The sequence below is a fragment of the Vombatus ursinus genome, unplaced genomic scaffold (genome assembly GCF_900497805.2).
Source record: "Vombatus ursinus unplaced genomic scaffold, bare-nosed wombat genome assembly UNPS02014779.1, whole genome shotgun sequence".
Lineage (NCBI taxonomy): Eukaryota > Metazoa > Chordata > Mammalia > Diprotodontia > Vombatidae > Vombatus > Vombatus ursinus.
This window is the reverse complement of record NW_020954557.1, coordinates 59,684,960-59,711,027: the sequence shown is the minus strand read 5'-3', so window position 1 is coordinate 59,711,027 and position 26,068 is coordinate 59,684,960. Positions and strand designations below refer to the sequence as shown.

The 26,068-nt window shown below is 39.0% G+C and overlaps 1 protein-coding gene across 2 annotated transcripts in view; it reads left to right on the top strand.

The window, feature by feature from the left end:
- The window catches only part of TANC1 (tetratricopeptide repeat, ankyrin repeat and coiled-coil containing 1), a 265,490-nt gene that overhangs the window by 177,107 nt on the left and 62,315 nt on the right, over window positions 1-26,068 (top strand). For both annotated transcript variants that reach the window (XM_027866155.1, XM_027866156.1), the window contains 4 exons: window positions 5,437-5,697; window positions 20,486-20,611; window positions 23,519-23,800; window positions 24,774-24,925. In XM_027866155.1, coding sequence (XP_027721956.1) covers window positions 5,437-5,697; window positions 20,486-20,611; window positions 23,519-23,800; window positions 24,774-24,925 — 821 coding nt within the window. The remainder of the gene's footprint in view (window positions 1-5,436; window positions 5,698-20,485; window positions 20,612-23,518; window positions 23,801-24,773; window positions 24,926-26,068) is intronic.

Here is a 26,068-nt window from a genome sequence, read left to right as displayed (position 1 = left end):
GTATCAACCAAGGCCCCCCCCCCCCCCCCGGATGCTGCTGCCCCCCCTAGTGTCTCAATCTTGTGTTGAGTCCATTATTTTTCTATCTGGAGGTAGGCCACACATTTCATATTGAGTCCTCTGGAATTGTGGTTGTTACTATGTGGATCAGGGTTTCTTTCATCATTCTTTAAAAATTGTTTGTCTTTACAGTATTATTGTTATATAAATGGTTCTCACTTCACTTTGTGTTACTTCATATAAGTCTTTTCAGATTTCTCTGAAACCTATCACCTTCATTTCCTATAGCCTTATATTCCATCACTTTCATATGCTGTAATTTGTTCAACCATTCTCATTTGGTGGGCATGGGCATCCCCTCAATTTCCAATTCTTTGCCAGCACAGAAAGAGCTGCTACACTTGGGTCCTTTTTCTCTTTCTTCTATCTCTTTGAGGTTTAGACCTATAGACCTTTGGAGTATTTCTCGGTCAAAGAGTATTTTAAGGCATGGTTCTAAATTTCTTTCCAGAATGACTGAACCAGCTCACAATTTTGTGAACAGTGCATTAATGTGACTGTTTTTCCACAGCCCCTCCAGCATTTATAATTTTCTTTTTTTGACATCTTTGTCAATCTGATGGATATAAGGTGGTACCTCAGAGTTGTTTAAATTTGTATTTCTTTAATTTTTAATGATTTAGAACATTTCTTCATATGGATATTTTCTTTCTCTGAAAGCTACCTATATATATCTTCTAAAGCTAATCCTTTCTAAAACAATGTAATTGGGAACCAAGTCTGGATGATAATGACATATCTATATCTATATCTACACACACATATATGTTACATTCTATTTGTTTGTTACATTCTAGCTACTTCTATTGATTTAGACTGAAATTTGTACTGGTTTTAGGGATACAGCATAGAACCATAGGTTTTTAGAACTCAATGTGTAAGGCAGTATGTTAAGTACTGGTCTGATACAAAAACAAAGCAATTTGCCCTCAAGCAGCTTACATTCCACTGAAATGACATCCAGTCTTCAGAGAGCAGCCAATGACTTAAGATTTAAGTTCTCTTATAATCACAAAAGCTTTATTTGTCTGGGATCATGGTAACATCATATTCTATTTAATTTTTTTCCCTGAGTATTGCTTAATGTGGTATTTGAGTCTCTCTTTGTCTGAAATAAACCCACAACTCTTTTGGAGCAGCTCTTTGCCACTGCCAACCTAAGCACACACCATCTTTTTAGATTGCCACAGACTTAGATGTGTTTTTTTATGCTTCATAGGGAAACTTCAGACATTTGAATTTTATCAGGTCCAAGTAGTTATGTGTATTTCTGCTTATTCATTGCATGATTTGATTTGAGAGTGTGTTGGCCAGTCTTCAAGCCAGACGAGTTGGATGTGGTGTTGGTTGGTAAGGGAGCAATATTTGTGAGGTGGGGGTAATCTTAGTGGATCATCTTCTCTGGGCAGGGCACATGCCTATGAAACTTATTGTCTGCCCTGCTCATCTCTCTTCATTCTGTCTCAGGTCCTGGTTAATACTGAACATTATAGAGTTAGGTATATGTTTCATTTGGACCTATCTTAGTACTGGGGTGAAGGGGTGATGAAGCTGTTGTATTCTTAGCCACCTCTGGGAATCATAAATTTACCAACATCTGACTTAGAAATATTCAACCTCATAAATGGCTGTCCCCTCTAAAGACTCATCTCATTATTACAACCACCACACATAACCTTCCCATCACAACTCCTGGGACCACTCCCTTCTTGGCAACTGCAGAATCAAGGTGAGTATCCTCTTCTATTTTTCCTATTTCTGTTTCCCTCATTTTCCTGGGTTCTTTCGCATGGAGAAGATGCAGGCTGCTATTGCTTCTTCTTCTAACCATCACCTGACATTCCCTTTTCCATATCCCTGACCTTTCCTAGGAACTCTTCTTACAATCTGACTGCCAGTCCAGTTTTCCCTCTCTGATTTCGGGGAACTTCTACTGCTGTATGTAGTACAGAAAGGGGAAGGAATTGATGGGGTCCTTGTTCCTTATTTAGAGTCCCAAGGTAGAAATAAGGATAGGTTTTCTCAGAAAAAACATTGTTGTGAATAGTGGTATGTTCTATAGTACTTTAGTGTGGTACTATTTTAAGCTTTGTATTGGTTAAATATGCTTCTTTGTGCTGACCTTGGGTACCTCAGCATCCTGTATGACTAATTTCATTGGGAAAAATATCCCCCTAGCTCCAAATACCTAACTTACAAATTTTAAAATCTCAACATTAACATAACAATAATAAGCATTTACATAGCACTTTAAGGTTTACAAAACATTTTATATACATGATCTCATTTGAGATAACATAGGAATTCCTAAGTCTATAATACTAAAAAAAATTACTGATGGGGAGAGGGGAGGGAGGGAGAGAATCTGGAACTCCAAAAAAATTTTTTTTTATTTTTTTGAAAAAAATTTTAAAAGAATGTTAAAAATTGTTTTTACATGTTATTGGGGAAAAATTAAAAACTTGTCAAAATAAGAAATACCAATAGGTGGTTTAAAATGCCAAAATTGTCATATGTGTTACATTTATCACCTGACAAGGTGAGTAATAATAAAAGCTCATTAGTAACATGCTTTATAGTTTATAAAGTGTTTTCCTTCCAACCCTGTGAGTTACATAGGTCAAGGGGTCATTAAAAAATTCTGACTAATACAATGAAGGTCAGGCGACTTTCTTGCAATAATGTCATCATCAAAAGCTCAGCCTTTGGCAACCCCTGCATAAATTTAGATGTGCAATGAAGTTAAGACTTGAAGAAATAATGATTGACCAGTTGGGTAAGAATTAGTTGTATTACATTGGATGGATTTTCCATAACCCAAAACCAGTTGACCTTGTACAAATACCTAAGCCTTTCTATGCCTCAGTTTCTTGATATATAATGAGGTGATTGGACTAGATGACCTCTGAGTTCCTTCCTTTTCTTAGTTAATTGGCTTCATGGAGATACTGAGGCTTCGTTTTGGCAGCACCATATTTGAAGTCATAATTGAAGAAGAACTGAAGAGGCGACAGTAGCAGTTTGGTTTTCCTAAGCTGGTTGTCAGCCAGCATGTATTTATTAAATATACTCTCAGCCGCTTTGGGGACACAAGATGTGGTCTCTATTTTCTGTTCTCTCACAGAGGAGGCAGTATGACAGAGGAGATAGTGTGGACTTGTAATTAGGAAGACTTCAGTTTGAATTCTCTTTCAGACAATTACTAGGTGTGTAATCCTGGTAAAGTCACTTTCTCTCTCTGTCTCCTTATGTGTAACAGCATTTACCTTAAAAGGTTGTTGTGAGGATCGAACAGATAGTACATCTATGAAAAGTCTTTTGTAAACCTTAATGCACTATGTAAATGCCAGCCGTTAATATGGCTGGGCAGCTAGATAGAATGGATAGAGGCCTAGGCCTGAAGTCAGGAAGACATGAGTTCAAATCTTGCCTCAGTTTCCTTTTCTTTAAAATAAGCTGGAGAAGGAAATGGCAAACCACTCTAATATCTTTGCCAAGAAAACCCCAAATGGGGTCATGAAGAGTCAGATATGACTGAACAACAATTATTATTCCCATCATCATCTTTATCATCACTGTCATTATTAATATTATCATAGTTTAATCAGGAAGACAATACTAGCAAATGGGAAATAATGAGAAAACAAGTGCTGGTGAGCTTTGTAATTACAGTGTGAAGCATGGTAGAGGGAGAAGTATGGGCTATAATGGTCAAAATCAAAGCTTGTGGAAGCATTTAGAACATTTTGTGGAATAGGGCATTCAAATGAATGTATGAGCAAGAAAGATCTTGGAATGAGCAGCCAGGAGTTACCATAGCCATGTATTGGAGACCTGAGATTTATTTTTGGTTGTCCTGGTTCATTTAAAACTCTGAAATGTGTTTGTGCTTAGTCATTTTTCAGTTGTGTCCGACTCTTTGTGATTCCTTTTGGGGTTTTCTTGGCAAAGATACTAGGGTGGTTTGCCGTTTCCTTCTCCAGCTCATTTTATAGGTAAGGAAACTGAAGCAAACAGGGTTAAATGACTTGCCCAGGGTCACTTAGCTAGTAAGCGTCTGAGGCTAGATTTGAACTCAAGTCTTTCTGACTGCAGACCTGGCACTCTATCCACTATGCAACCCGGCTGCCTAAAGTAAATAAAGTTTAAAATCTCTCCCTGTTTTTAGGTATCAAATGACAGGTTGTACTTCATCTTCTTTATTTGCATTAGTTTTAACACTTTAAAAAATATAGTATATAAAATAATCTTGTCCTGATGTATTGGGTTCACGTTTAACCACATCTTCGTGCTAAGGACTTCCCTAGGTAGTATTTGAGATAAAAGAAAAGCAATGGGTATAATTCTTGCTTTCCAGAAACCTGAAATGTAAAACATGGCAGAAACTTTTAGAATGCTAGAAATTGCTGGAGAATAATTGAAAGGCAGAACTTATGCCATTGTGCTGCAGTGCATGGTCTGGTGCCTTTATGTTGACTTTCAGTGTACAAAGGAGCATTGGTCCAAAAGGTTTCGAACCAGTGGTGTCATGTTAGAAGCTTTGCAAATGTATATTTCTCCTGTCCTTTAACCACTTCCTTATTGTATCCTTATTCTACTGTCATGATAGTAAAAAAACAAAACAAAACAAAAACAACTTTTAAAATTCAAGCTCTAAGAGAAAAAGTGTAGAGCTTTCTGAAGTTCTAAATTCATAGAATACTTTATATTTCACCTAGTCAACCTTATCTACTCATTATGTGAATATTTTCCATTCCTAATCCCTGAAAAATATCAGCCTGCTGTAGACAGTCCTTCCTAAAAGATCTTGTAAAGTTTATTTGAGCAATGAAATTCCCTACTTGAGACTTTGCTTTTATTAATTGTTTTTGCATGTTGGTGGTTCATTTTATCTTATTCATCCTTCTCTCCCTGCCCCCTCCCAAAAAAAAAAAACCCCAAACCCAACAGATAAACCAACCACCACCACCATAACAAAAATTAGTTTGAATAGAAAATCTCCTGGTTCAGAGGAATTTTATGAGATATATTCCTTTGAGAACAGTTTATGCCTTGTTATAAAGAAGTGGATACATTATCATATCCAAATTATGTAGATCTACCAGTATCTCTCAGATGCTTTCAGACAGCTTTTTTTCTGTTATCTTCTTATCTGACTTCTTTCTTCCCCATGGAGTGATTTATTACTTTATTTTCCCCTGATAAGTAGCATCCTTCTAATTTAACAAAACATATTGTGTGAAATCTACTTTGATAAAATCTGTTTGCACCGGAAAGCTTTCTGTTGATAGTGAAAAGTTCATCGTATGTTTAAATCTCAAAATAGCCACAAGTATGTTAGGCCTCCTTCTAAGTATTTTGGTCTGTCTTGTTCAGCCACAATTACAAGTTCATCCGAGAATGATGACCGGAGTGGCTCCAGTTTGGAATGGAGTAAAGATGGAAGCTTAAGAATTGGAGTCCAGCAAGGAATTCTTCATGATCGGAGGGCAGATAATTGTTCCCCGGTGGCAGAAGAGGAGACAACCGAATCAACAGAGAGTCTGCCCAAAGCAGAAGGATCTGTTGGAGATGGTCCTGTTCCATACACACAGAACTCCAGCTCCCTAATCATGCCACGGCCTAACTCAGTTGCAGGTAAGGTCTTGTCTCCAAAATGAGAGTGTTTTTGTTTTTTGTGAGAGGAGGTGAAGGGTCATGAATACCCTTGACTTTGAAGGTTTTGTGTTTTTGTTTTGTTCGTTGTTGAAGAAGGATGTCATGTCTTAAGGAGAGCCACAGTCAGTGAGCCGGGGTTCTGAATTCAGTTCTGCAGCTTTTGACCTGTATGACCTTTAGAAAGTTGTTTCACCTTTGTGATGAAATGGTCAGCTATCAGTGAGGGAGTTGGATTAGATGTTTGCTAGGATCGCCTTCCAGATTTTGCATTCAGTGGTTTTAAGAGATTATGAGCCAAGAATGTTTCCTTCTTAAATCAACATTTTGTACTTTCAATCTAAACATGATGGACAGTAAGTATAGTCTGAGACTGTGAGCACGTGTGGTGTCGTTGTGTATAGCGGAAAGAGTAATAGAGGACACAAGTTCAAATCCCACTTTGTAACCCTGGGCAAATCCATTAACTTCTCTGGGCCTCTGTTTCTTCACCTGTAAAATAAGGGACCCTTGAGGTTCCTTCCAGCTCTAGATTGATGAGCCCATAATTGATAATAAATGAAACCATTTTCTTGAGTTTTTACCATCCTTTGGTTTAGGTAACCTCATGAAAGGAAATTAAGTGTTATTAACAGTTGTGTTAAATCTGTTGTTTTCAGCCAAAGAGAGTCACACTGTCATAGATGGTATAAACTCAAAGGGGTTTTTTGATTATCCAGTCTAACCTTCTAGTTTTCTATGTGAGGTAACAGAGGCCTAGACGGGGGACATGCTTTATCTAAGGCCACACAGCTGACAAGTGAGAGAGGCAGGGCCTAAATGAAATCTTCACGTTGTCTCTTCATAATCAGAGCACATTTCATGGATGAGCTTAGATTTCTAGGTAATGCAACTTCAGTCAACATCAAAATTGAAAACTCAACTCATTAGAAATGAAAAACTTTGTAACTGAAACATATAACTTAGACCTTTCTTTAAACAGATGTGTTGACAAGAGGATAGTAGCTTGAATTAGGTAGAAGTGTAAGTAATAAAGATTGTCGTGAGCTATTAATGTTCTCCAGCTAGAGGGTGAAAGAAGTAAAGAGATATGATTGTATGTTTTAGTATTGGAGAACTACACTAAAAGAAAACTACATCTTGGCCATTATTTATAGCTTATTCTGGTGAATTTCTACATTTTGTGCTCTTAGGTAGTGTGTTAATAAAGGGATCTGCTTAAGTTTTATTTTTTCTTTGTAGTTGATATTTTTCTTCAAATAGCTGTAAGACGAAGGGAGATTTAGTAGATGAGATGCTGGGTTTGGAGTCAGGAAGACTTGTTTAAAGTCTTGTCTCTGACACAGCAGCTATGGGACCATGAGCAAGTCACTTAACTAACTTCTCAGGACACTGTAAGACCATAGATTACAAAGTAGTTGACGCTCTGTAAATGTGGAAGATTTTTCTTTAAGTTTTATTGATGCCTTTTCCTTTTATGCCATGTTAATTTGCAGATACATCCCACCTTGAGAGAGCCTCCTTCCCTTGTAACAAATATTTTTTTTTTGAAGTTCAGAAAAACTAACCAACATTGACTTTGCTTGACAGCATGCGCAGCACTCCCACCCCTCACGTCTTGAGGGAGATTCATCAGTTCATTCCTTCTGCTGCCAAACTTGTTCGTCGTATTACACCACATTCAGTTTTGTTCTCTTGTTCTTTCTGTTTACACTGGAGTAGTCTTTGTGTATGTTGTTTTTCTGGTTCTGCTTACTTCATGAGGTATCATTTCATGTAAGCTTTCCCATGAATTCTAGAAGGAGTTTTTGTACCAAAAAACCCCTGAACGACTATGAAATGTGATACTTCACCATAGGATTTAATGGTATTGGTCAGAGCGGGGTGGCATAGGAAAGAGAGAACCAATTGTAGAGTTAGGAGGGCCTGGGTTCAAGTCCCACTTCTGACACATAGGGGCTGTGTGATCCTGGGCAAGTCACTTAAACGGTTAGTATCCCAGGAAACTGTCTTAAAACTGCAGGTTACAGAGCATCTGATAAGCCACATTGGTAGAAGGGGTTTATTCACTAGGAGTTCTCTACTCCAAAGAAATTATAGGTCAGGGATAACAATAATAAAAAATAAAAAACAACAACAATAAACCTTTAGTATTTTTTTTTTTTTAGTGAGGCAATCTGGGTTGTGACTTGCCCAAGGTCACACAGCTGGTATGTATCAAGTGTTTGGTCTGAGGTCGGATTTGAACTCCGGTCCTCCTGACTTAAGGGCCAGTGCTCTATTCACTGCGCCACCTAGCTGCCCCTAAACCTTTAGTATTGATCCATATTTCGTAGTGGTAGCTTTGTTCTGTGGTAAATATTTGGTGTCATCATGGTGGTGGTGGTGGTAGTGGTGGGGTGTGTGTGTCTGTATGTCTATAAGTGGTGGTGGTATGTTGTATGTTCTAACTCTCTAGTAACAGATAAATAGCCATAATGGAAGAATCTCCAAAATGCCTTCTTTAATTCACTTCCAGTGGGCAGACAATGGCTGTATTCCAGAAAAGATTCTCATCTTATCACAAGTTAGTAGTGCTAGGGAAAAATGCTGGTGAGCATAATGAGTACTGAGTCATGATTATTCCGTGGTGCTTTCATTTTTTTCCCCATTAACTCTGGTTTTCAGACACTTTTTACCTGTTTCTATTGATTGACTGGTTCGTTTGTGTTAGTGTAGAATTTCATCTCTCTGTTAAATCCAGCAGAAGGCAAAGTTATGTTCAACTTAAGCTGTTTTTAAAACTGGAAATCTGTTAGGACATTAATTTTGAGACGGGAAAAAAAAAGCCCTATTTGGGGGCTGTTTTCTGCTTGGTGTTTTCCTCTCGGTCCCCTGCCATCTGAATCGACAATGCATGTGAGCCAAGATTTTCTAGTACACTGCTGTGATTATAGAGCTTAGCTTCCCAGTTTTTCGCTATGCTTGTTCATTAGCCTCATCACATTCGCTCTTGAGTTAGACCTCCTGTGGCATGAAGACTAAGCCAGGGACTAAGCAGGGGCAAATTAGCCTAATGGATTTGTTCATTTTTTCCTAGTTTATATCACTGAAAAACTAAAAACATATCTTGAGTTGCGAAGAGTGGGAAACGAGTACTATAATTTTCTGTGTTTATTAATGGGTTGGAAGTATAATGCAATGTTGTGTATCTATGGTAAACTAAACGTTGGGTAATAAGGAGCCATGGGACCTGCTGGGTATCATATTGAGAGAGTAAGTTAGTTATAGACTATAACATGACATCAGCAACTTAATGGCATGTGTCCCAAAGTTGGAACTGGTCCTCAGGAGGAGTGATTTAGTGGAAAGGGCAGTAGACTGAGAGTTGGAAAATTTAGTCCTGAGGTTGCATTGCTGCTTTTTACAGGTGACTGTAAATTTCCTACCCTTTCTGGACCTCTGTTCCCTGATTTGTTTAAAATAATAAAGGGAAAGGTTATAGAGTTGGACTAGTTGATCCTCAGGGCAGCTGGGTGGTACAGTGGATGGAGCGCTGGACCTGGGCTCAGGAAGACTCATCTTCTTGAGTTCAAATCCAGCCTCAGACACTTATAAGATGTGTGACCCTGGGCAAGGCCCTTAACCCTGTTTGCCTCAGTTCCCTCATCTGTAAAAATGAGCTGGAGAGGGAAATGGCAAACCACTCTAGTATCTTTGCCAGGAAGACCTCAAATGGGGTCATAAAGAGTCAGACACAACTGAAACAGCTGAACAACAGCAACAACAGAGTTGATCCTCGTTACCTTTTTGGGCTCTATGATTTTACGATTCCTCTAGCTATACCACAGCCATGGGTAAAACTACCAAGTGAGTGAAGATTGACTCAGGGGTGGGGAACCTGCGGCCTCAAGGCCACATGGGGCCCTCTAGGTCTTCATGTGCGGCCTTTTGACTGAAACAAACTTCACAGAACAAATCCCCTTAATAAAAGGATTTGTTCTGTAAAACTTGGACTCAGTCAAAAGCCTGTACCCAAAGACCTAGAAGGCCACATGTTCCCCACCCCTGGTTCTAGTGTCTTCCTTGCTTGCTTTTTGTATCCATCTCTCTGCTCACCATCCAAAGATGGCTCCTTGTTCCCTCTTGCTACCCACTCTGTCCAAAGCTCCACACTGGTGGCCCAGTCAGGCATACCTTGCCAAGAAGTGCCCTGTTATCTGAAGAGACTTTCCATCGTCCCCCCCAGTCCAAACTTCTCTTCCTTCCATGGCCCTTGTTCTTAGTTGGGTGTTTGTGGGAAAGCAAACTCTTGGGTCCTGGTTCGAAGGCTAGTGTGTGATTGACTGACAGAGAGGCACTTCAGATTCAGTATGTCTAAAGCTGTCATCATTTCCCGCCTTCAAATGAGTTCTGCTTCCTGACTTGTGGGGCCCAAATGCAGCTGTTCTTTCTCTCCCATGATAGAAACTTGGAAGTCATTTTGCAGTTTAGTTCAGTAAGGAGCACATGCCCTGGGGATGTGAAGATAAAAAACCAATAAGCTCTCCCAAAGATTGTACATCTTCTTTTTCTTCCATTTCCAATCAGTTGCCATGTCCTTTTGCACATCTTTCCAGGATTTCTCAGCTTCACTTCCTCCTTTCCATTCCCATGGCCATTGCCCTAATTCAAGCCCTCATTACCTCTTGCCTGGACTGTGGCAATAGTCTCCTAACAGGTCTTTCCACCTCTGGTTTCTTTCTGTTTTATTCCTTTCTAAAACCTGCTGCCAAGTGACGTTCCCTAGTGCATGGGTCTTTTTACATCACTTTTCTGCCCCACTCACTCATTCCCATTAGAGAAAATCTATTCTCCTTAGCTTGGTGTCCAAGGCATGGACTCTTGCTACTATTTACCTTCCTTCCCAGACTTATGTCGTAACTTCACATTTTCTTTGCTCCGGCCCAACTGCAGTTACTTGCTAACTCACATACGGTTTTTGTCTGTGCTGTTCCTCATACCTAAGATGTCTCCTCTTCATTTCTACCTTTTGAAAGACCTAGTTCAAATGCCAATCTCCTTTGATACCTTTACCTCAAACCGTGGTATACATTTCCTTTGGAAAGGAGGAGAAAGATAGGAGTCAGGAGAGACGTGGGTTCTAATTCCAGCTCTTACATTTACTATTTGTATTTCCCCAAATAAGTCACTTCACTTTTCTGAATTTGTTTGCCCATCTATGAAATGGGGATAATAATACTTGTACAGTGTCACTGTGATGAAAGCCCTTTGTAAATATTAAGATACTGTCTGGATGTGAGTTGTTTATTTCTTTCCCAAGTAATCTTACTCTTCTCTTACATTTTTGTATTCTAATTTATGTTCATCTATATGTTTTATCATCCCTACTAATTCACAAGTTCCTTGAGTGCAAATACCATGTTTTATTTATCATTCTGTTTTTCCCAATGCCTGGCACAATACATTGGACATAATAGATGCTTAATTGTTTAATGAATGGACCTCTCTCCCCCAGGATTCTTTGCATTTTGAGATTAACCCAAGTGACTATCTAATCTGTGTGATATTTTGTATTGAGGAGTGCTTCCTGATCTTGATACTAATCCCTCCCCTCATCCTCCATTCCAGGCTGTCATTTTTCTTCCTCTCCCCAGCCCTTCTCCTCTCCCCCACCCTGTACCAAAAAAACAGAGCAACTAGGCATCCCCTTCTGAACAGCCACCTATCGTTGCTATAGTATGATATTACAGGTTAAATCTTGTTATAGTAATAAAGTTATTTGGACATTACAGCAGTGTCTAAATTGGTTCAGTTTACTATAAAGCATCTTGAATAGGAATAACAGGGTTTAAGTTAGGATTTTCATTTAATAAAGACTTTTGTTCTAAAAGTATTTGGTGTAACAGGAGAACCGTGTTTGAATTTGGTTATGTGCAATGTTCTATGAGATTATTACACACACACACACACACACATACACCCCTTTTATTTTTATGTAGATTTTATTACATCACATGTTATTATATGATTAATATAAAAATCTACATCACATGTTATTATATGATTAATATATCTATTTATCATATCATTTTTATATCCCAGAACTTAGCAAAGTAGTAGGTGCCTAATAAATGTTTACTGACTGATTTTCAAAGTGTCAGCCTCTTGTATATATTATAGATATCCTGAGGCCCCAGGGCACCCCCCCAATATTTCAGAATCTTGCATAATGGGATTCTATTATATTTGACCATTTTTTTTGTCTTGAAATATTCTTAAGTGAGTCACAGGAGACTGAATTTAATTGTCCAGGAAACCCACAAACTCAAATAATTACCATCCAATTTTCTTGAAACTGGAACTAGTAATTGTAGTGGAGACTATTGGCATTTGCCTTTGATGGTAGGGTTCATCCACTCACTACTTAGGGTTTCAGCAGATGTTTCAGTTTGCTTGGATCTGCTGAAGTCCCTTTTCTTCTCTCAGTGTAACTCTTTCCTAAGCCTTCTGGAAGGTGGGACTTGCATCCAGATATTGTGAGAAACATTGAGTGCCGAAAAGATGCAAAAAAGGTCATTGCCTAGAAGAGTTATCAATGGATTGATTACAGTCAGAAGCCACAGCTTTTATCTGTATTGTGTGATCTTCCCCTTCCTTGAACAGTGTTTAGCATACTGTGGCGATCTAGTTAATATTAAATAATTAAAGAGTCTAAATTTCTGACAGACCAGTGAGTAAGTGACTTTGAGGAACAAAATGCTATCCCCTCTCTCCCAGTTCCAGCTTTACACAGTGTTCAGCTGTATTTTCCTTAAAGTGCTCACCTGGCTGCATGATGTCATTGGTTGAATGGGACACACTTAGGAGACCTAATGTAACTTAATGTCTCTGGCCTCCATTTCCTTCTCTGTAAAACAGAAGGATTGGGCTAGATTGAGGGAGGAGTGTCTTAATTTTTTTTGTATCATGACCTGTTTGGCAGTCTGGCAAGCCTATGGACCCTTTCTCAGAATGTTTCACAATTGAAGGAAATACTAAATTTCAGTTAGAGGTTAGTGAAAATAAAGAAGTATTTTTTTTCCCATCAAAGCTCATGGACTCCCAAAGAAAATCCACAGACCCCAAGTTACCTCCTTGGCTAGGTGATCTCTAAGGCCCCCAGCACTGCATTTATGACTCTGTAATCTTTCACTTCTCTTCAGACAGTTTTCTAAACAACTATGCAAGCCTCTTAAAAAGCTGAGCTAGCAAGAAGCTGCTGGCTCCAGTAATACAACATTTGAGTAATACTGCATTTGGACTGGCTCTGAGTTCCTTTGGATTGGAGAATCAAATAGGGCCGGAGAGAAGGTTTTCTCATTTGCTACTTTGAGGCTAGAGGAGTGAGTCAGTTTCTAAAAATAGTGACTATAAAAGGTATTCAGAGTGCAAATTCCTTTCTTCTCAAGTATCTGTACCTGATGGTGTCCTTGTTTATGCTGATGACTCTACCAACACTCTTTCCTGTCTGCTCAATTACCAACACCATCATAGTTTTCCCCATTGGACTGTAAGATCCTTGAGAACAGGGCCTGTTTTTGCTTTTTTTCCCCTCCTTTTTCTCCCCTCCTTTTTCTCCCCTCCCCTCTCCCTCTCCCTCTCCCTCTCCTTTTCCCTTTCCTCTTCTCTTTTATCCTTTGTACCTAGCAGAGTGCCTAACACAAAGTAGGAGTTTAATGAATGCTTGTGGACTTGAGTTCCTGGCTTCTTTCAAGGGTCAGCTTAAACCCCACCTTCTTGGGGAGGTTTTGCCTGGTCCCCTCAATGGCTAGAGTCTTCCCTTTGAGATTTCTTCTCCTTTACAATGTATATATCTTAATACATCTAGTTATGTATATGTTGTCTGCTGCATTAGGATGTGAACATGTTAAGCACAGAGACTATGGGTTTTTTTTTTTCTCCCTTTTCTTTGTATTCCTAGAGCTTAAGCACAGTGCCTGGCATGTAGGAAATGTTGAATAAATGCTTATTGGCCCGTGATTATGTTATTCTTGACAATAAATAACATCTAACATATAGCACTTAAAGGTTTGCAAATCACTTTCCATATATTATCTAATAGGATCCTCATAGTAATGCTGTGAGGTAGGGAATATGAGAATTATCATCTTTATTTTATAGAAATTGAGGCTGAGAGAGGTTTAACACAGAATTTCACTGTCAAAGAGACTTCAGTTCAGCCCTCCTATGAAGACAAATCATCCCCATGGTTCCCCCAACAGTGGTCATCTAGCCTTTCCCTAAAGATCACTCAGGAAAGTATAATCGGCAACTATTTATTGTAGCCCATTTCTCTTTTGGAATATTTTCATAGTGTAAATTCCCATTACTCCTGGTTCTTCCCTCCCTCCTCAACACTGTAATCATTTTTCTCATTAGTGTATAAGCCCCTTGAGAGCAAGGACTGTCTCTGCCTTGTATCTCTAGGCTTAGCACAGTGCCTGGCCCATAGCAGGGACTTAATAAATGCTTGTTGAAGTAGAAGAGTCATCTTCACATGACAGCCCTTCAGATATCTGAAAACCAGTGGGTTTCTCTGCCCTTGGTCTTTTTTTCTCTGGCTCTGTACATCCCTTTCTCCTCAAATGATTCTCCTGGCCCCTAGCCCAATGAACTACATAAGTAAGTAGGAGCTTAATACATATTTGCTGAATGAATGGGTAACTGGTGTGGTGGTTTCTGAATAGTTGAACTTTCATCATTTCTTACAATTGTGGACCTCCTGATTAGCGGTCTCAGAAAGGGGTATAGGAATTATTCTTTCTACCTAGTATGTTGTAGAGTAAAGTCTTGAATCTAAACCTTCTGACTTCCAAGTCAGGTGTTCTTTTCAGGACATTTCAGATCTCCTTTTACAAGTGGGGATTATTTAATTGTCATATTCTTTATAGTCTCATTTTAAATCCTTCTACTAATACCAGAAAATTTAAAGATGAATGTTACATTATTCCTTGGAATAAAAAGGTTTCAGGGGTAAGTGAAAAAGAGAAAGAAGAGTTCAGAAGTATTTCTGGTCTCCTGGGTTGAGATGAAGCATTTTAAATTTCTGGCAAGTTAGCAGAGAGGTTAGCATAGCCTTTTGACTACTGCTGCTGCTTCTCACTTCCATCCGTAACTCTTCCCTGTTGATACAAGCCTATATAGTGTATTAAGAGCTGGGCGCTGGTTGTAATGAGAGTGCATTAGTTCAGACAGGCATTTATAGGAAGGAGGAAGAGGAGGATAATTATTCATATTTATATAGCGTTTTAAGATTTACCAACCAGTTATTCAGCACAATCTTGTGAGGTAGATTAGAAGAGGGGCACCTGAAAATATTTAAAATTTGCTTTGTTGTAGAGATTTGGGGTGAGCTGTATGAAGCTCTTTATCCACTATGGCTGAAGGGAGAAAATGTAGCTTTAGAACAGCACCATAGGGGCAGCTAGGTGATGCAGTGGATAGAGCACTAGCCCTGGAGTCAGGAGGACCTGAATTCAAATCTGGCCTCAGACATATAACACTTACTAGCTGTGTGACACTGGGCAAGTCACTTAACCTCAATTGCCTTGCCAAAAAACAAACGAAACAACACCGTAGTTATTGCATAAGTAGGGTCTCATTTCAGTGTAGGCAAATGTGTTTAGGTAGTATGTGTATACACACACATACACACACACACACATACATACATACACACATATGTATGTATTTGTATATCATATATACACATGTGTGTATGTATACAGAACAAATGTTATATAATACATATGTGTAATATAACACAGTATGCATGTACAGGGTGGTGGGGAGGTATGTGTGAATATAGCCCTTACTCTGTATCAGGTACTATGCTAAGTGTTTTAAAAACATTATCTCATTTGATTATTAAAGCAGTCTTGTAAAATAGTTATTATCCCCATCTGAGTAAACTGAAACAAACAGAGGTGAAGTGACTTGCTCAGGATCACACAGTTAGTACGTGTTTGAGGCTGAATTTGAACTCAGGTCTTCTTGACTCCAGGTCTAAAGTAGCTGCTTCTTATGTAGATTATACCATATTCACACACATACACATATGGGGGGGAAAATGTTGTATTTTAGAATCAGAAGACCTGGGTTAGCGTCCTGACTCTTCTAATTATTAGCCAGGTGATCATGTGAAGGCCTTAATTGTCTCATCTTTTAAGTCAGGATAACAAATGCTTGTTCAGTCTGCCTTAACAGGGCTACTGTGAAGATTAAATGAGGAAATATGTGTAAAGTGCATTGTAATCACAAAATGCCATATGTATTTAAGCATGCGTACAAATGAGAGGCATCCTGGTGTAGTGGAAAGAGAGGGTCAGGGTTTGGTTCTAGTCCTGCCTTGGACCCATGCTGCCTGTATGAACCCAGGCAAGTCCTTAAACCTCTCCGTTGCCCCCAAGCTACTTTCTAACAAAATATGTTGCAGAAGAGGTACCAGCATGTTGTAGTAGTTGGAGTTTGCTCACTGGTTTATCTTTACACTCTCCAAAGCACAGTCCAGGGCCCCCTGCTTTAACTGGTGAAGGGAGAGCTGGAGATGAGGAGACCGGTTCACAATTCATTACAATAGCTGAATAAAGAGGTGATGAGAAGCTGGGCTAGGGTGGTGATTGTGTAAGTGGAGAGGAGGTGGCAAAGGCAAAAATGGGGGATTAGGAAGATGGCGTTGATGGCACTTGGCAACAGGTTAGATGTGAGGGGAGGGGTTGCATCAGAGATGACTTTTTTTTGGTCTGAAACAATGTCATTCCTGATTCTCACTCACCTTATGTATCCTGTCTGATGCTGAATCTTGTCAATTCTTGTGAATTCTTCTGAATCTTGTCAACATCTCTCATATGTATCACTTTGTCTCCCCTCACACAGCTACTATCTTAGTTTAGGGCCCTTCTCCTCCCTCCCCTCAGTTTTTATCATTGTTATTTTTCCTCCAGTGTTCTTTCTTTTTGTTTTTGTTTTTTAAATGTAAATAGTATTTTATTTTTTCCAATTACATGTAAAGACAAATTTCAGCATTCCCTTTTTTATAAGATTTTGAGTTCCAAATTTTTCTCCCTCCCTCCTTTCCCTCCCCCCTCCACAAGATAGCAAGCAATCTGATACAGGTTATACATGCGTCCCCTCGGTTTTTGCAAGAGCTTTCTAACTGGTTTCTCTGCCTCATCTCTCCTCACTTCAATCCATGGTGTACCACTGTGAGGTGAAATATTCCTAATGCATAGCTCTGCTTAGGTCACAGAAACAGCAATACATATATAGAATTTCTAAACAAGTTCTCTTAACCATATCTAAAAGCTCCTTTTCCATCTTATAATAATAGTAGCCTACTTTTGGGGAAGGGGGCAGGCCCTGATATTTCATTGGTCAGAAAACTCCTATTGTGGAGACACCTTCTGCCAAGACTGTTAACTTACTGTCTGTGTAACCTTGGTAGGAGAATGATGGTGCCATTAACAGAAATAGGGAAGTCAGGAAGAGGAGCGGCTTTAAGGGGAAAGTAATGAAATCCATTTTAAATAATGTTCAGCTTGAGGTGCTGGCAGAACATTTACATGGAGATATTTGATAGGTAGTTAAAATTCAGGTTTAGCATTGACGATCCAGTTCGAGGGTTATCCTCATAGAGGTGATAGTTGCAGGAGCAGATGAGGCCGTCTCTTCTGCCTCTGGCCACCTTTCTTTTCTGCCTCCCCCGGAATGTCCTTGGCCCCTGGTCCTTAGACTCTGATGGCTGGTAAACTTTTGTCTTATATTCCTTGGCTCAAGCCTTCTTGGTTCTTCCCTTTCTGTCTCCTCACTGTGTCACTATGGATGTCTTTTCTGAGATGCCACTTCCCACCCCTTTATGTATTTTCTTGACCCATTAGACCGTAAGCTCCTTGAGGTCAGGGACTTTCTTGGTGGCTTGTATTGGTATCCTCAGTGCTTAGCACAGTGCCTGGCATATAGCAAATGCTTAATAAATGTTCTTTTTGTGGCCTTGTCTCTCTATCTGTCTTTCTCTATCTACCCATCTTCCCACTTCTTAGAAAGCCACATGGAAAAGGGTATGAAGCCTTAGGACAAGATGCTTGGGAAATACCCATATTGATGAGATGAAAGAGAAGGAATAGCTGGAAAACAAGGAGAGCAAGGAAAGAACTAAAAGGAATAGAAAAGGATCCATACAAAAGGCATTGTCCACCCTGTCAGATGCTACAAAGGGGTTATGGATGATGAGGATTTAGAAGAGGACGCTGGGTTTGGTGACTGATAGGTCACTGACAACCTTCTGAGAGTCCTTTCTGTAGAGTAGTGGTATGGAAGCTAGATCACTAGAGACTAAAATGAGCCTCGAGAGATGAGGGAATGGAGGTCACTAGTAGAATGGCCTCCATTTAAAAAAAAATAATTCGACAGAAAAAAAGGAGAGAGGTTTTGTTTTTTAAATTGTCAAAAGACTTTTGAATGTTTCAAAGCAGAGGGCAGTGGAATTATTGTAGAGGGAAAGACTGCAGCAAAGGCTTTCTAAGAAGTGGGAGAAGTACTGTCAGGATCAGTCTTGGCCAGAAGGATGGCTTCCTCTTCTTCAGAAACAGAAGGGAAGGGAAAAAGAATGGGTATAGACAGCCAGCTTTTGAGGAAGAACTCCCTGATCCCTGTGGTTGTTAGGGTCTTCCCACCATGCTAGGGTTTGTAAGATGTCAGGATCCTATAGTTTAGAGCTGAAGAAATCTGAGAGACCCCCATCTAGTCCAACTCACTCTTTTTTACGTAATGAGGAAATTGAGTCCTAGAGAAGTTAACTGACTTGCCCAAGGTCACACAGGTAATAAATATCAGACCTGGGATTCATAGCCAGGCCCTGATTCAGCATTCTTGTTGCTTTTCCACATTGCCTCTTTATGTTTCATCTCTCATTACTCTGAATATATAGCTTCTGCATATGACAATGGCAACGTTTTTGTTCTTGTTTCTAAAATAAAGCATTTTGAGGATACTCTTAAATTTTCTTTTTTTCTCTTTTTTTGCTCAAACAACTCAGTAGCTCCTACCACGAACAATGCTATGGTTTTTAAAAGAGCACTGAAGTCAGAAATGTACAGTAGGACAAAGTCAATTCCTGTTGCCTTCATGAGTCTGAGGTGGTTAACCACAGGCTCCCAGAAGAATGGATTCTCGTGGTGTGGGGAAAGTGATTAGTGAAAATTTATGCTTACCATATGGAGAATAACACAAGGGAAATGTGAGCCTGGATAACAGGGAAATGAGAACAAGGAGTGATGCCATCCAAGGGCAAATGAGGTAATTGAGGCCTTCTGTCATGGCCTGTATTTTTTTTTTTTAAAGGAAAATGTAGTGTCAAGGTCAGTGGCTAGAGTGTTTCCCCCTCATCAGCGAGCTCTGCTGGTGATTGTGAGTAATCTGTAGAAGCCCACGTCCTTGGGATTTTCATCCTTGCACACTGCATGCTGGCATTGTGGCGTCTTCGCTAGAGTCAGAATTTGCCTAGCCAGTAATTTGCCATGGCAGAGTGAGATATACCCTTGAAGATAGCAGTAACATGTGCTCATTATATCAGTTTGATAGAAATCCATTTGTTTAAGGCCACTAACACTTTTTATTGTGGTTGAGGAAACCCATAAGCCCAATTATGTTAATTTTATTTTTATTTCTTTCACTCTGGTATAGGATTTGTAAATAAATCACTCAGATTTTAAAAACAAAAACTTTTACTGTATGTTTCCCAGTTTCCATGAAAATTAACCATTTCTTTGTGTTGGGTATATTGGGTATGTACATGAGTGTATATTTAAATCAGACTCTGAGTGGAATACAGGTATTCGGTCTCTCTTCATATAGGTCTGTATTTATTGGTGATCTTGTTTTTGTTCTTTTGGTTTTGTTTTTTTTTTTTGGCCTTATTTTGGTACCCCAGTATTTAGCACATATGCTTGTTACTTTACTCATTGATCTATTAAATATTAAATGTGACAGATATTGTTTTCAGAAAAAATTTTTTAAAGATTTTATAAGATGTAGAGAAGAAAGCAGAAGGAAGTTCAGAAAGAAACAAGCAGGAGAGCTTTAAAAACTAAAATTTGAACTTACTATATACTTAAAAAGAAAAGCAAGCTGTATTATAATATAGAGATCTGCAGTTTTATGTACAGTCCTCTTTTTCTATTTTACTATGTGTGTAGAAATATCCATTTTATTTGGTGTTAGGTTCAGAATAAGAATATATTGTAAAAATAAAAGGAAGAGCTAGGGGGAGGGATAGGTATTGAGAAATAACAATGATGTAAAAATGGCATCAATAAAAATGAAACTTTTTTTTGAATTGTAAAAGCTTAGAGTGTTACAGATATGTTGACTTTTAAAAAAGACTCTATGGGACCCCCTCTCACTAAGGAGGCTGATTATTAGCATTATGGATGCCTTGAAATTTTAAGCTACTTGTCTGATTTCAAGATTGGGTTTCCTACCAACTGCAGTTAGACTCACTAGGGTAAACAGGAAGTCTAGATGCCTTGCCTGTGTGTTTTTTTCTTGAGTGTCAAACTTTTATTGAGTAATAAATAATTGCCAGGCTAGTCATAAAAAAAAATAGTGTGAGCTTTTGTCTTTTTTCTTACCACTTAAGAACAACCTTGGCTAACCACATTCAATTGCACCCAATATAAGGTTGGGGGAGATTTTTTTTTTATGTTATTGTAACATGTTTTTAAAGAGAATGCATTTAATTTCAATAATATAGCAACAAGCTCAACCAAGTTGGAAGATTTGAGCTACTTAGATGGACAGAGGAATGCTCCCCTTCGAACCTCAATCAGATTGCCTTGGCACAATACTGCAGGAGGTCGAGCACAGCAAGAAATTAAAGGTATTTTGCCTTGAATGTCTCTCTTGTAATGGACATGACTCATTTGCTCCACACATTTATTGAACACTTGTGTAATTGTCAGCGTTTAATTAACAAACTTTTTTAAAATGTGGCTTAGGGTGTATGTGTTTAAATTAGTAAAAGTGTAGGGGAAGGCCATTGGAACTCTTAGGGTGTATGTGTTTAAATTAGTACAAGTGTAGGGGAAGGCCATTGGAACTGAAGGATTTTGAAGTGTCACATGCTGTTATGGAGTTGAAAAATAAACATTCTGCAGTGATGCACTGTGAATTATGGGAGTGACACATGATCACTTCAGATTTAAAAAAATACCCACAACTACGAATTTTTTTTCTACCAGCACAATGTATGGAGTTTACTTTGGTTGCATGAGTTTGCCTTGGCCACCTATCGATGTATTTGTTTTAGTACATCCAACCAGTAACTCGGAATTGTGGATGTCAATAGCTTTACCTAATAGGGCATTAGGTATTTTAGCCAACAAAGATGAAGCAGTTTCGTTGCCATCTTTGCCCAGGGGAAAACATTGCTTACTATTTACTTACTCGTGGTGGTTGTAAAAGACACTCATTAAATGCAGTTTCAGGGTAAACCAAACTATCCATGGTGTAGCCATTTGTATAATAATCACTAATCCTTGTGGGTGGTTGTATGTCTCCCCTCATCCACCCCCCCCCTTCTGAGTGACTCAAAATCTTGGGTTTGAAGGACTAAAGGAAAATCAGCTTAGAAATTTTGTAGACTCCACATGCTATATTTTTCCCTCTACCAAAATAGACATATAGGTAGCTAAAGAATCTTTAAAGTTATTATATTACTCTAGTTCAGAGGTGGGGAACCTGAGGCCTTGAGGCCAGGTGTGGCCCTTTAGGTCCTCAAGGGTGGCTCTTTGACTGAATCCAAACTTAACAGAACAAGTCCTTTTAGCTTGTGGTATATAATTGCTGAGGGTCCAAGCCCTAGTGGCTGTTCTATCCCTCCTTAGAAAGGAGTCACTTAGATTCTTGTAAAGATTTTTATAACAATAGTCCTTGATGATGAACTGTTTACCATCATCAGATAAATTGTCATTCCCCTCACACCTTTAAAAAATACCTTTAGTAAAGCCTGCTGGGTTGCCCCAGAAAATTTATAAATCACTTAAGTTGAACCTTGGTTCTATTGAAAGGAAAGATCAGTTCATCTTGACTATAAGAATGATGTATTCTTAAATTTGAAACATAGACTAATATTTAAGATCTGTGGAGATCTGAGTTTGAAAAAAATTTGGTTTTAAAGAATTTTTTTTTCTTGACAATGTTTTTAAAATCATTTTTTCCTTCACATATATTTTCCTTATTCTAAATATTGACCTCTTAATAGCCCCAATAGAATAGTAAGCTTGAGGGTAAGGATTGTTAAAATGTGTTTGCTGTCCTCAGTGCTTTGCACTGGGCCAGATACTTGGTAGAGGCTTAAATGCCCCTTGTTGATGGGTTAGTTCTCAACCCATTCATTTAAAAGAGTCCTCTGGGTGACTGTTGTTGTCATTTGTTGTTGTTGTTATTGTTGTTTTATTGAAACAGCCACACAACACTTTTTTGGTGGTCAGGCTTCCAATCTACAAATGTTTAATAAGGGCCCAGTGTATGCAAGAGCTCTGTAAGAGATGCTCAAAATGATCCAAAGGTAAGTAGGGATTGCTGGAGGAGCCTGAGAAGTAGCTTTTCAGAAAGTCCAAGCAACTTTTTTTTTCTCCAGAAGAGGTGGAGAACCGCTCTTAGGCTTCCAACCATACTTAATGTTTTGTGAAATAATATTATTGGATTAATTAGTTTATCATGTTTTTGTTTGTTTTTGTTTTTGTTTTGTTTTGGGTTTTTTTGGCTAGAAGGTTAGAAGGGAGTGTAGGGAATCTTGTTGGAGGCATTGAGAGCAGAGAACTGACAGTAAGGGCAGGTAGATCTAGCCACCTCAACTCTCCTTCAGGGCATCTCCGTGTAATAGTAGGAAGCGATGATTAATCTTTATGGTGATAACACTGAGCCATTAAGAAAAGGTTAACATTTTTTTGTGTATAAATTGGGAAGCATTCAGTAAATTTCAGAAAGATTTCTTTTCAAAATAGTTTAAAATTTGTTTTGAATATTTTCAGAGTGACTCAACACTTCACAAGCGTTTTAGATCTTAAATGTCTTCACCCTGGTGATTCTGATTCAGTTTTGTTAATTTTCTGATACTGCTGGTGGATTAACTATCAATTGAATGCCTTCTTTGTGTTTTGGCTAGAGGCAAGTGTATCACACGTGGCACTGTACATGTCAGGCCCTCAGTTATTAGTTGATTCCTTGATACTGCCAGATAAATTGGACATTATAGTGCATACCTGTAATCCTTGCTATTTGGGGAGGCTGAGGCTAGTGAATTGCTTGAGATTAGGAGTTGTGAGCTGCAATAAATAAGGCTAAATCTGATGCTGGTATATCCATCAAATCTTGTGCCAATATGTGAGTCCTAATGGACCTAATTGAAGGTTGGAAACCGAAGGTCTAAGCTTCTGTGTGGGTCAGTAGTAGGATCATGACTTGAGTGGCTACTGCATTTCCAGCCTGGACGAGATAGGAGACCAGTCTTCCTCTTATCATTCCCTCCTACCCTCCAAAAAAGAGCCAAATAAATGTAGTATTCGTGAACTGAAGTTATTAGGTTGTAGTTAACTTGTGAAATTTTCCTAGGTCTAAATCATTTAAATGTAAGGACCAAGTATCTCTTTTGAATTATTTCATCTTATCCTGAGCAGATACTCGAACTTTAATGCTATATTCAAAAGGATGATCTTTGAAATGATACTGTTAATAGAATTTTAAACCACGGACTTTCCTCTAATTATACTGTTCTTTCTTCTAGCACGGTTTGTCCCTTACAAGCCACAAGACATTTTGTTGAAGCCATTGTTGTTTGAAGTGCCAAGCATAACAACAGACTCTGTGTTCGTTGGAAGAGATTGGCTCTTTCAACTGATAGAAGAAAACTTGAAGAATACAGAGTTGGCAGAAAATAGGGGAGCAGTCGTTGTTGGAAATGTGGGATTTGGGAAGACTGCAATTATTTCTAAGTTGGTGGCACTTAGCTGCCATGGGAGCCGCATGAGACAGATTGCTTCAAACAGTCCCAGTTCATCGTCTAAAAGTATGCTCATCTTTAATTAGTTGCCTAGTTTGTTATGTTATTAATATGAAATGAAATTCAGGATATTGCTGTTGTGGTAAACATAAATTATCAATGTTTCTCAAGTTGTTCCAGCTGCTACATTAAAACAAAAAAATTTAATTGAAGTTTTTGATCATACAGGAAAGCTCTGGTTTAACACTATTTATTACATCAAATGCTTGGATGGAACACGGGGGGAGGAAGTCTGTCCTCTTTGTGTGACATCCCACCCCCCCTGCCCTCCATTTCTTTCTTGGCTCCTTTCCCAGAGCTGCTGTTTTGCTGGACCAGGGAAGGAGGAGTACAAGGGGATGGGTGCTACCGTGGCCGCTGCCCCACTCTCTGAACATAGGCTCCTTCCAGTACTGCTGGGATGGAGGCATCTCCCTTTTGCTGCAGGAACAGCTGCTATGTTAAAGTGGGAAGGACATGGAATTGTGGAGAGAGCCAGTATGGAGAGCCCTTGGGGAGTGAGGTGTTTGGGAGGCCTGGATCATCATTGTTCATTAAATCCAAAGGTTTAGGGTTTCCCAGTTCAATAGACCAATCCAGTGCAGGGGTTCTTAAGGTTCTCAGATCCCCTTGTCATATGTGTTGAAGGTCCCTTATATATTCATCAAGATCATGAGGATTGAATTGGAACCTGGATAAACTGCTTAAATGCACGCCCATATATACGTCCTAATTTAGGATGTGACATTCTTAGCATCTTAAAAGCTTTAGTGATTAGGAAGAACGTAATTTTTTTTAATACCCGTTACTTCTTAAACATAGTAAGCTCATTATATTTAAAATATGATGGAAAAAAGTATCCATTTCTTAGGGAAATAGTAAGAATTAATCAAGGAGTAAATTATCTGATTGAAAAGAACTAGTTTTCCTGTTAATGTTGTTGACGTAGATACTGGGAAATATTTTTAATGGGATCCTGGTTTTATTTGTTCTTCCACAGGTTCTGATCCCTGCCAGGATCTTCCTTTCACCCCATTGTTCTCACCCAGTGCCTCCACAGGTGCTTCCAATGCTGTGAAAGCCCCAAGTTGTCCTGGTACTCCTGAGCATCAGAGACCGGTAGATGGTGCCTTGAGATACCTTGCCTCTAAGGTAATGGGCTTTTGTGTTTGACCGGCTAGATTTGAGACTGAAAGCTAAATAAGCTTGTGAGCCAAGCAAAAGATTGAGTGTTAGAAAGCCACATTTATTTCCACCTCTAGTTCGTGACATCCAGTGAGTAATTTCTCTGAGCTCCAGTTTTTAATTTATAAAATGAGAATTCTTTTACTTACACCACCAAGCCTCCCTGGGTTGTTGTGGGGAAAATGTTTTGTAAACTCGAATGTGCCATGTAAGTTTCTGTTGCCATCATTATCACCATCATCATTAGGATGAGTTTCGTGTTTTCCAAATAGTCTGGAAGAAGAAACATTTTTTTTAAAAAACTTGTTCAGAAAAGCTAAGTTTCAGTAAAGTTGTAATTAAGAAATATAATGAAATGTGTTGACAGCAACAAATGTCTGATGATTTTGATAATAATAGCTGACATTTAAGGTTTGCAAAGCCCTTCACATTTGGTCCTTCCAACAACTCTATGAGGTAGGTCAGTAGACATTTACCTGTATTGATTGGATGTCGGATTAAGGGTCTAAAAGGGGAGTAGAAGTTGCTAATGAGAGTCACTAATATGCCTTTTTTGTGAGCTTAATTTTATATTTAAACTGAACTTTAAAAAAAGTTTAAAGGGTATATGCTTCTGAGAGCCAAATATTTCAGAACTTTTACTTGACTGAGAATTCTTCTGACCAGGGCTTCATTCCCTGAAGACCTTGGCTCTCAGTAACTTTCTATCGGATGTTTGTCAGGATGTTTAAAGGAGACTTGGCTGACTTTTCCTTTCTAAAGTTATGGTCATTATGGTTTTTTTGTGACATTTTTCTTCCGTTTTAACATCTGTCACTGGTACGAGGTTGCCTTTTTATCCCCAGTTCTTGCTCCTGCTCTTGCTTTCTGCTAATTGCTTGGATTTTTCTTAGTGACTTTAGTGGCATGAGGTGATGAAGTTATGCGTCCTCAGAGGTGGTGCAGAGATGGAGAAGAAGCCCGTAGAGGGTGGTGGTCCTGTCCACTTGCCCCCGACTACCATTATCTCAACTGTGCAGCCTATGGCCTGTCTCCTCTACAACTGAAGGTTCTGCTGCTTCTGACCGTGAAGTCCGTGGGTTCGTGCAGGAACACAGTTGTCAGATTGAA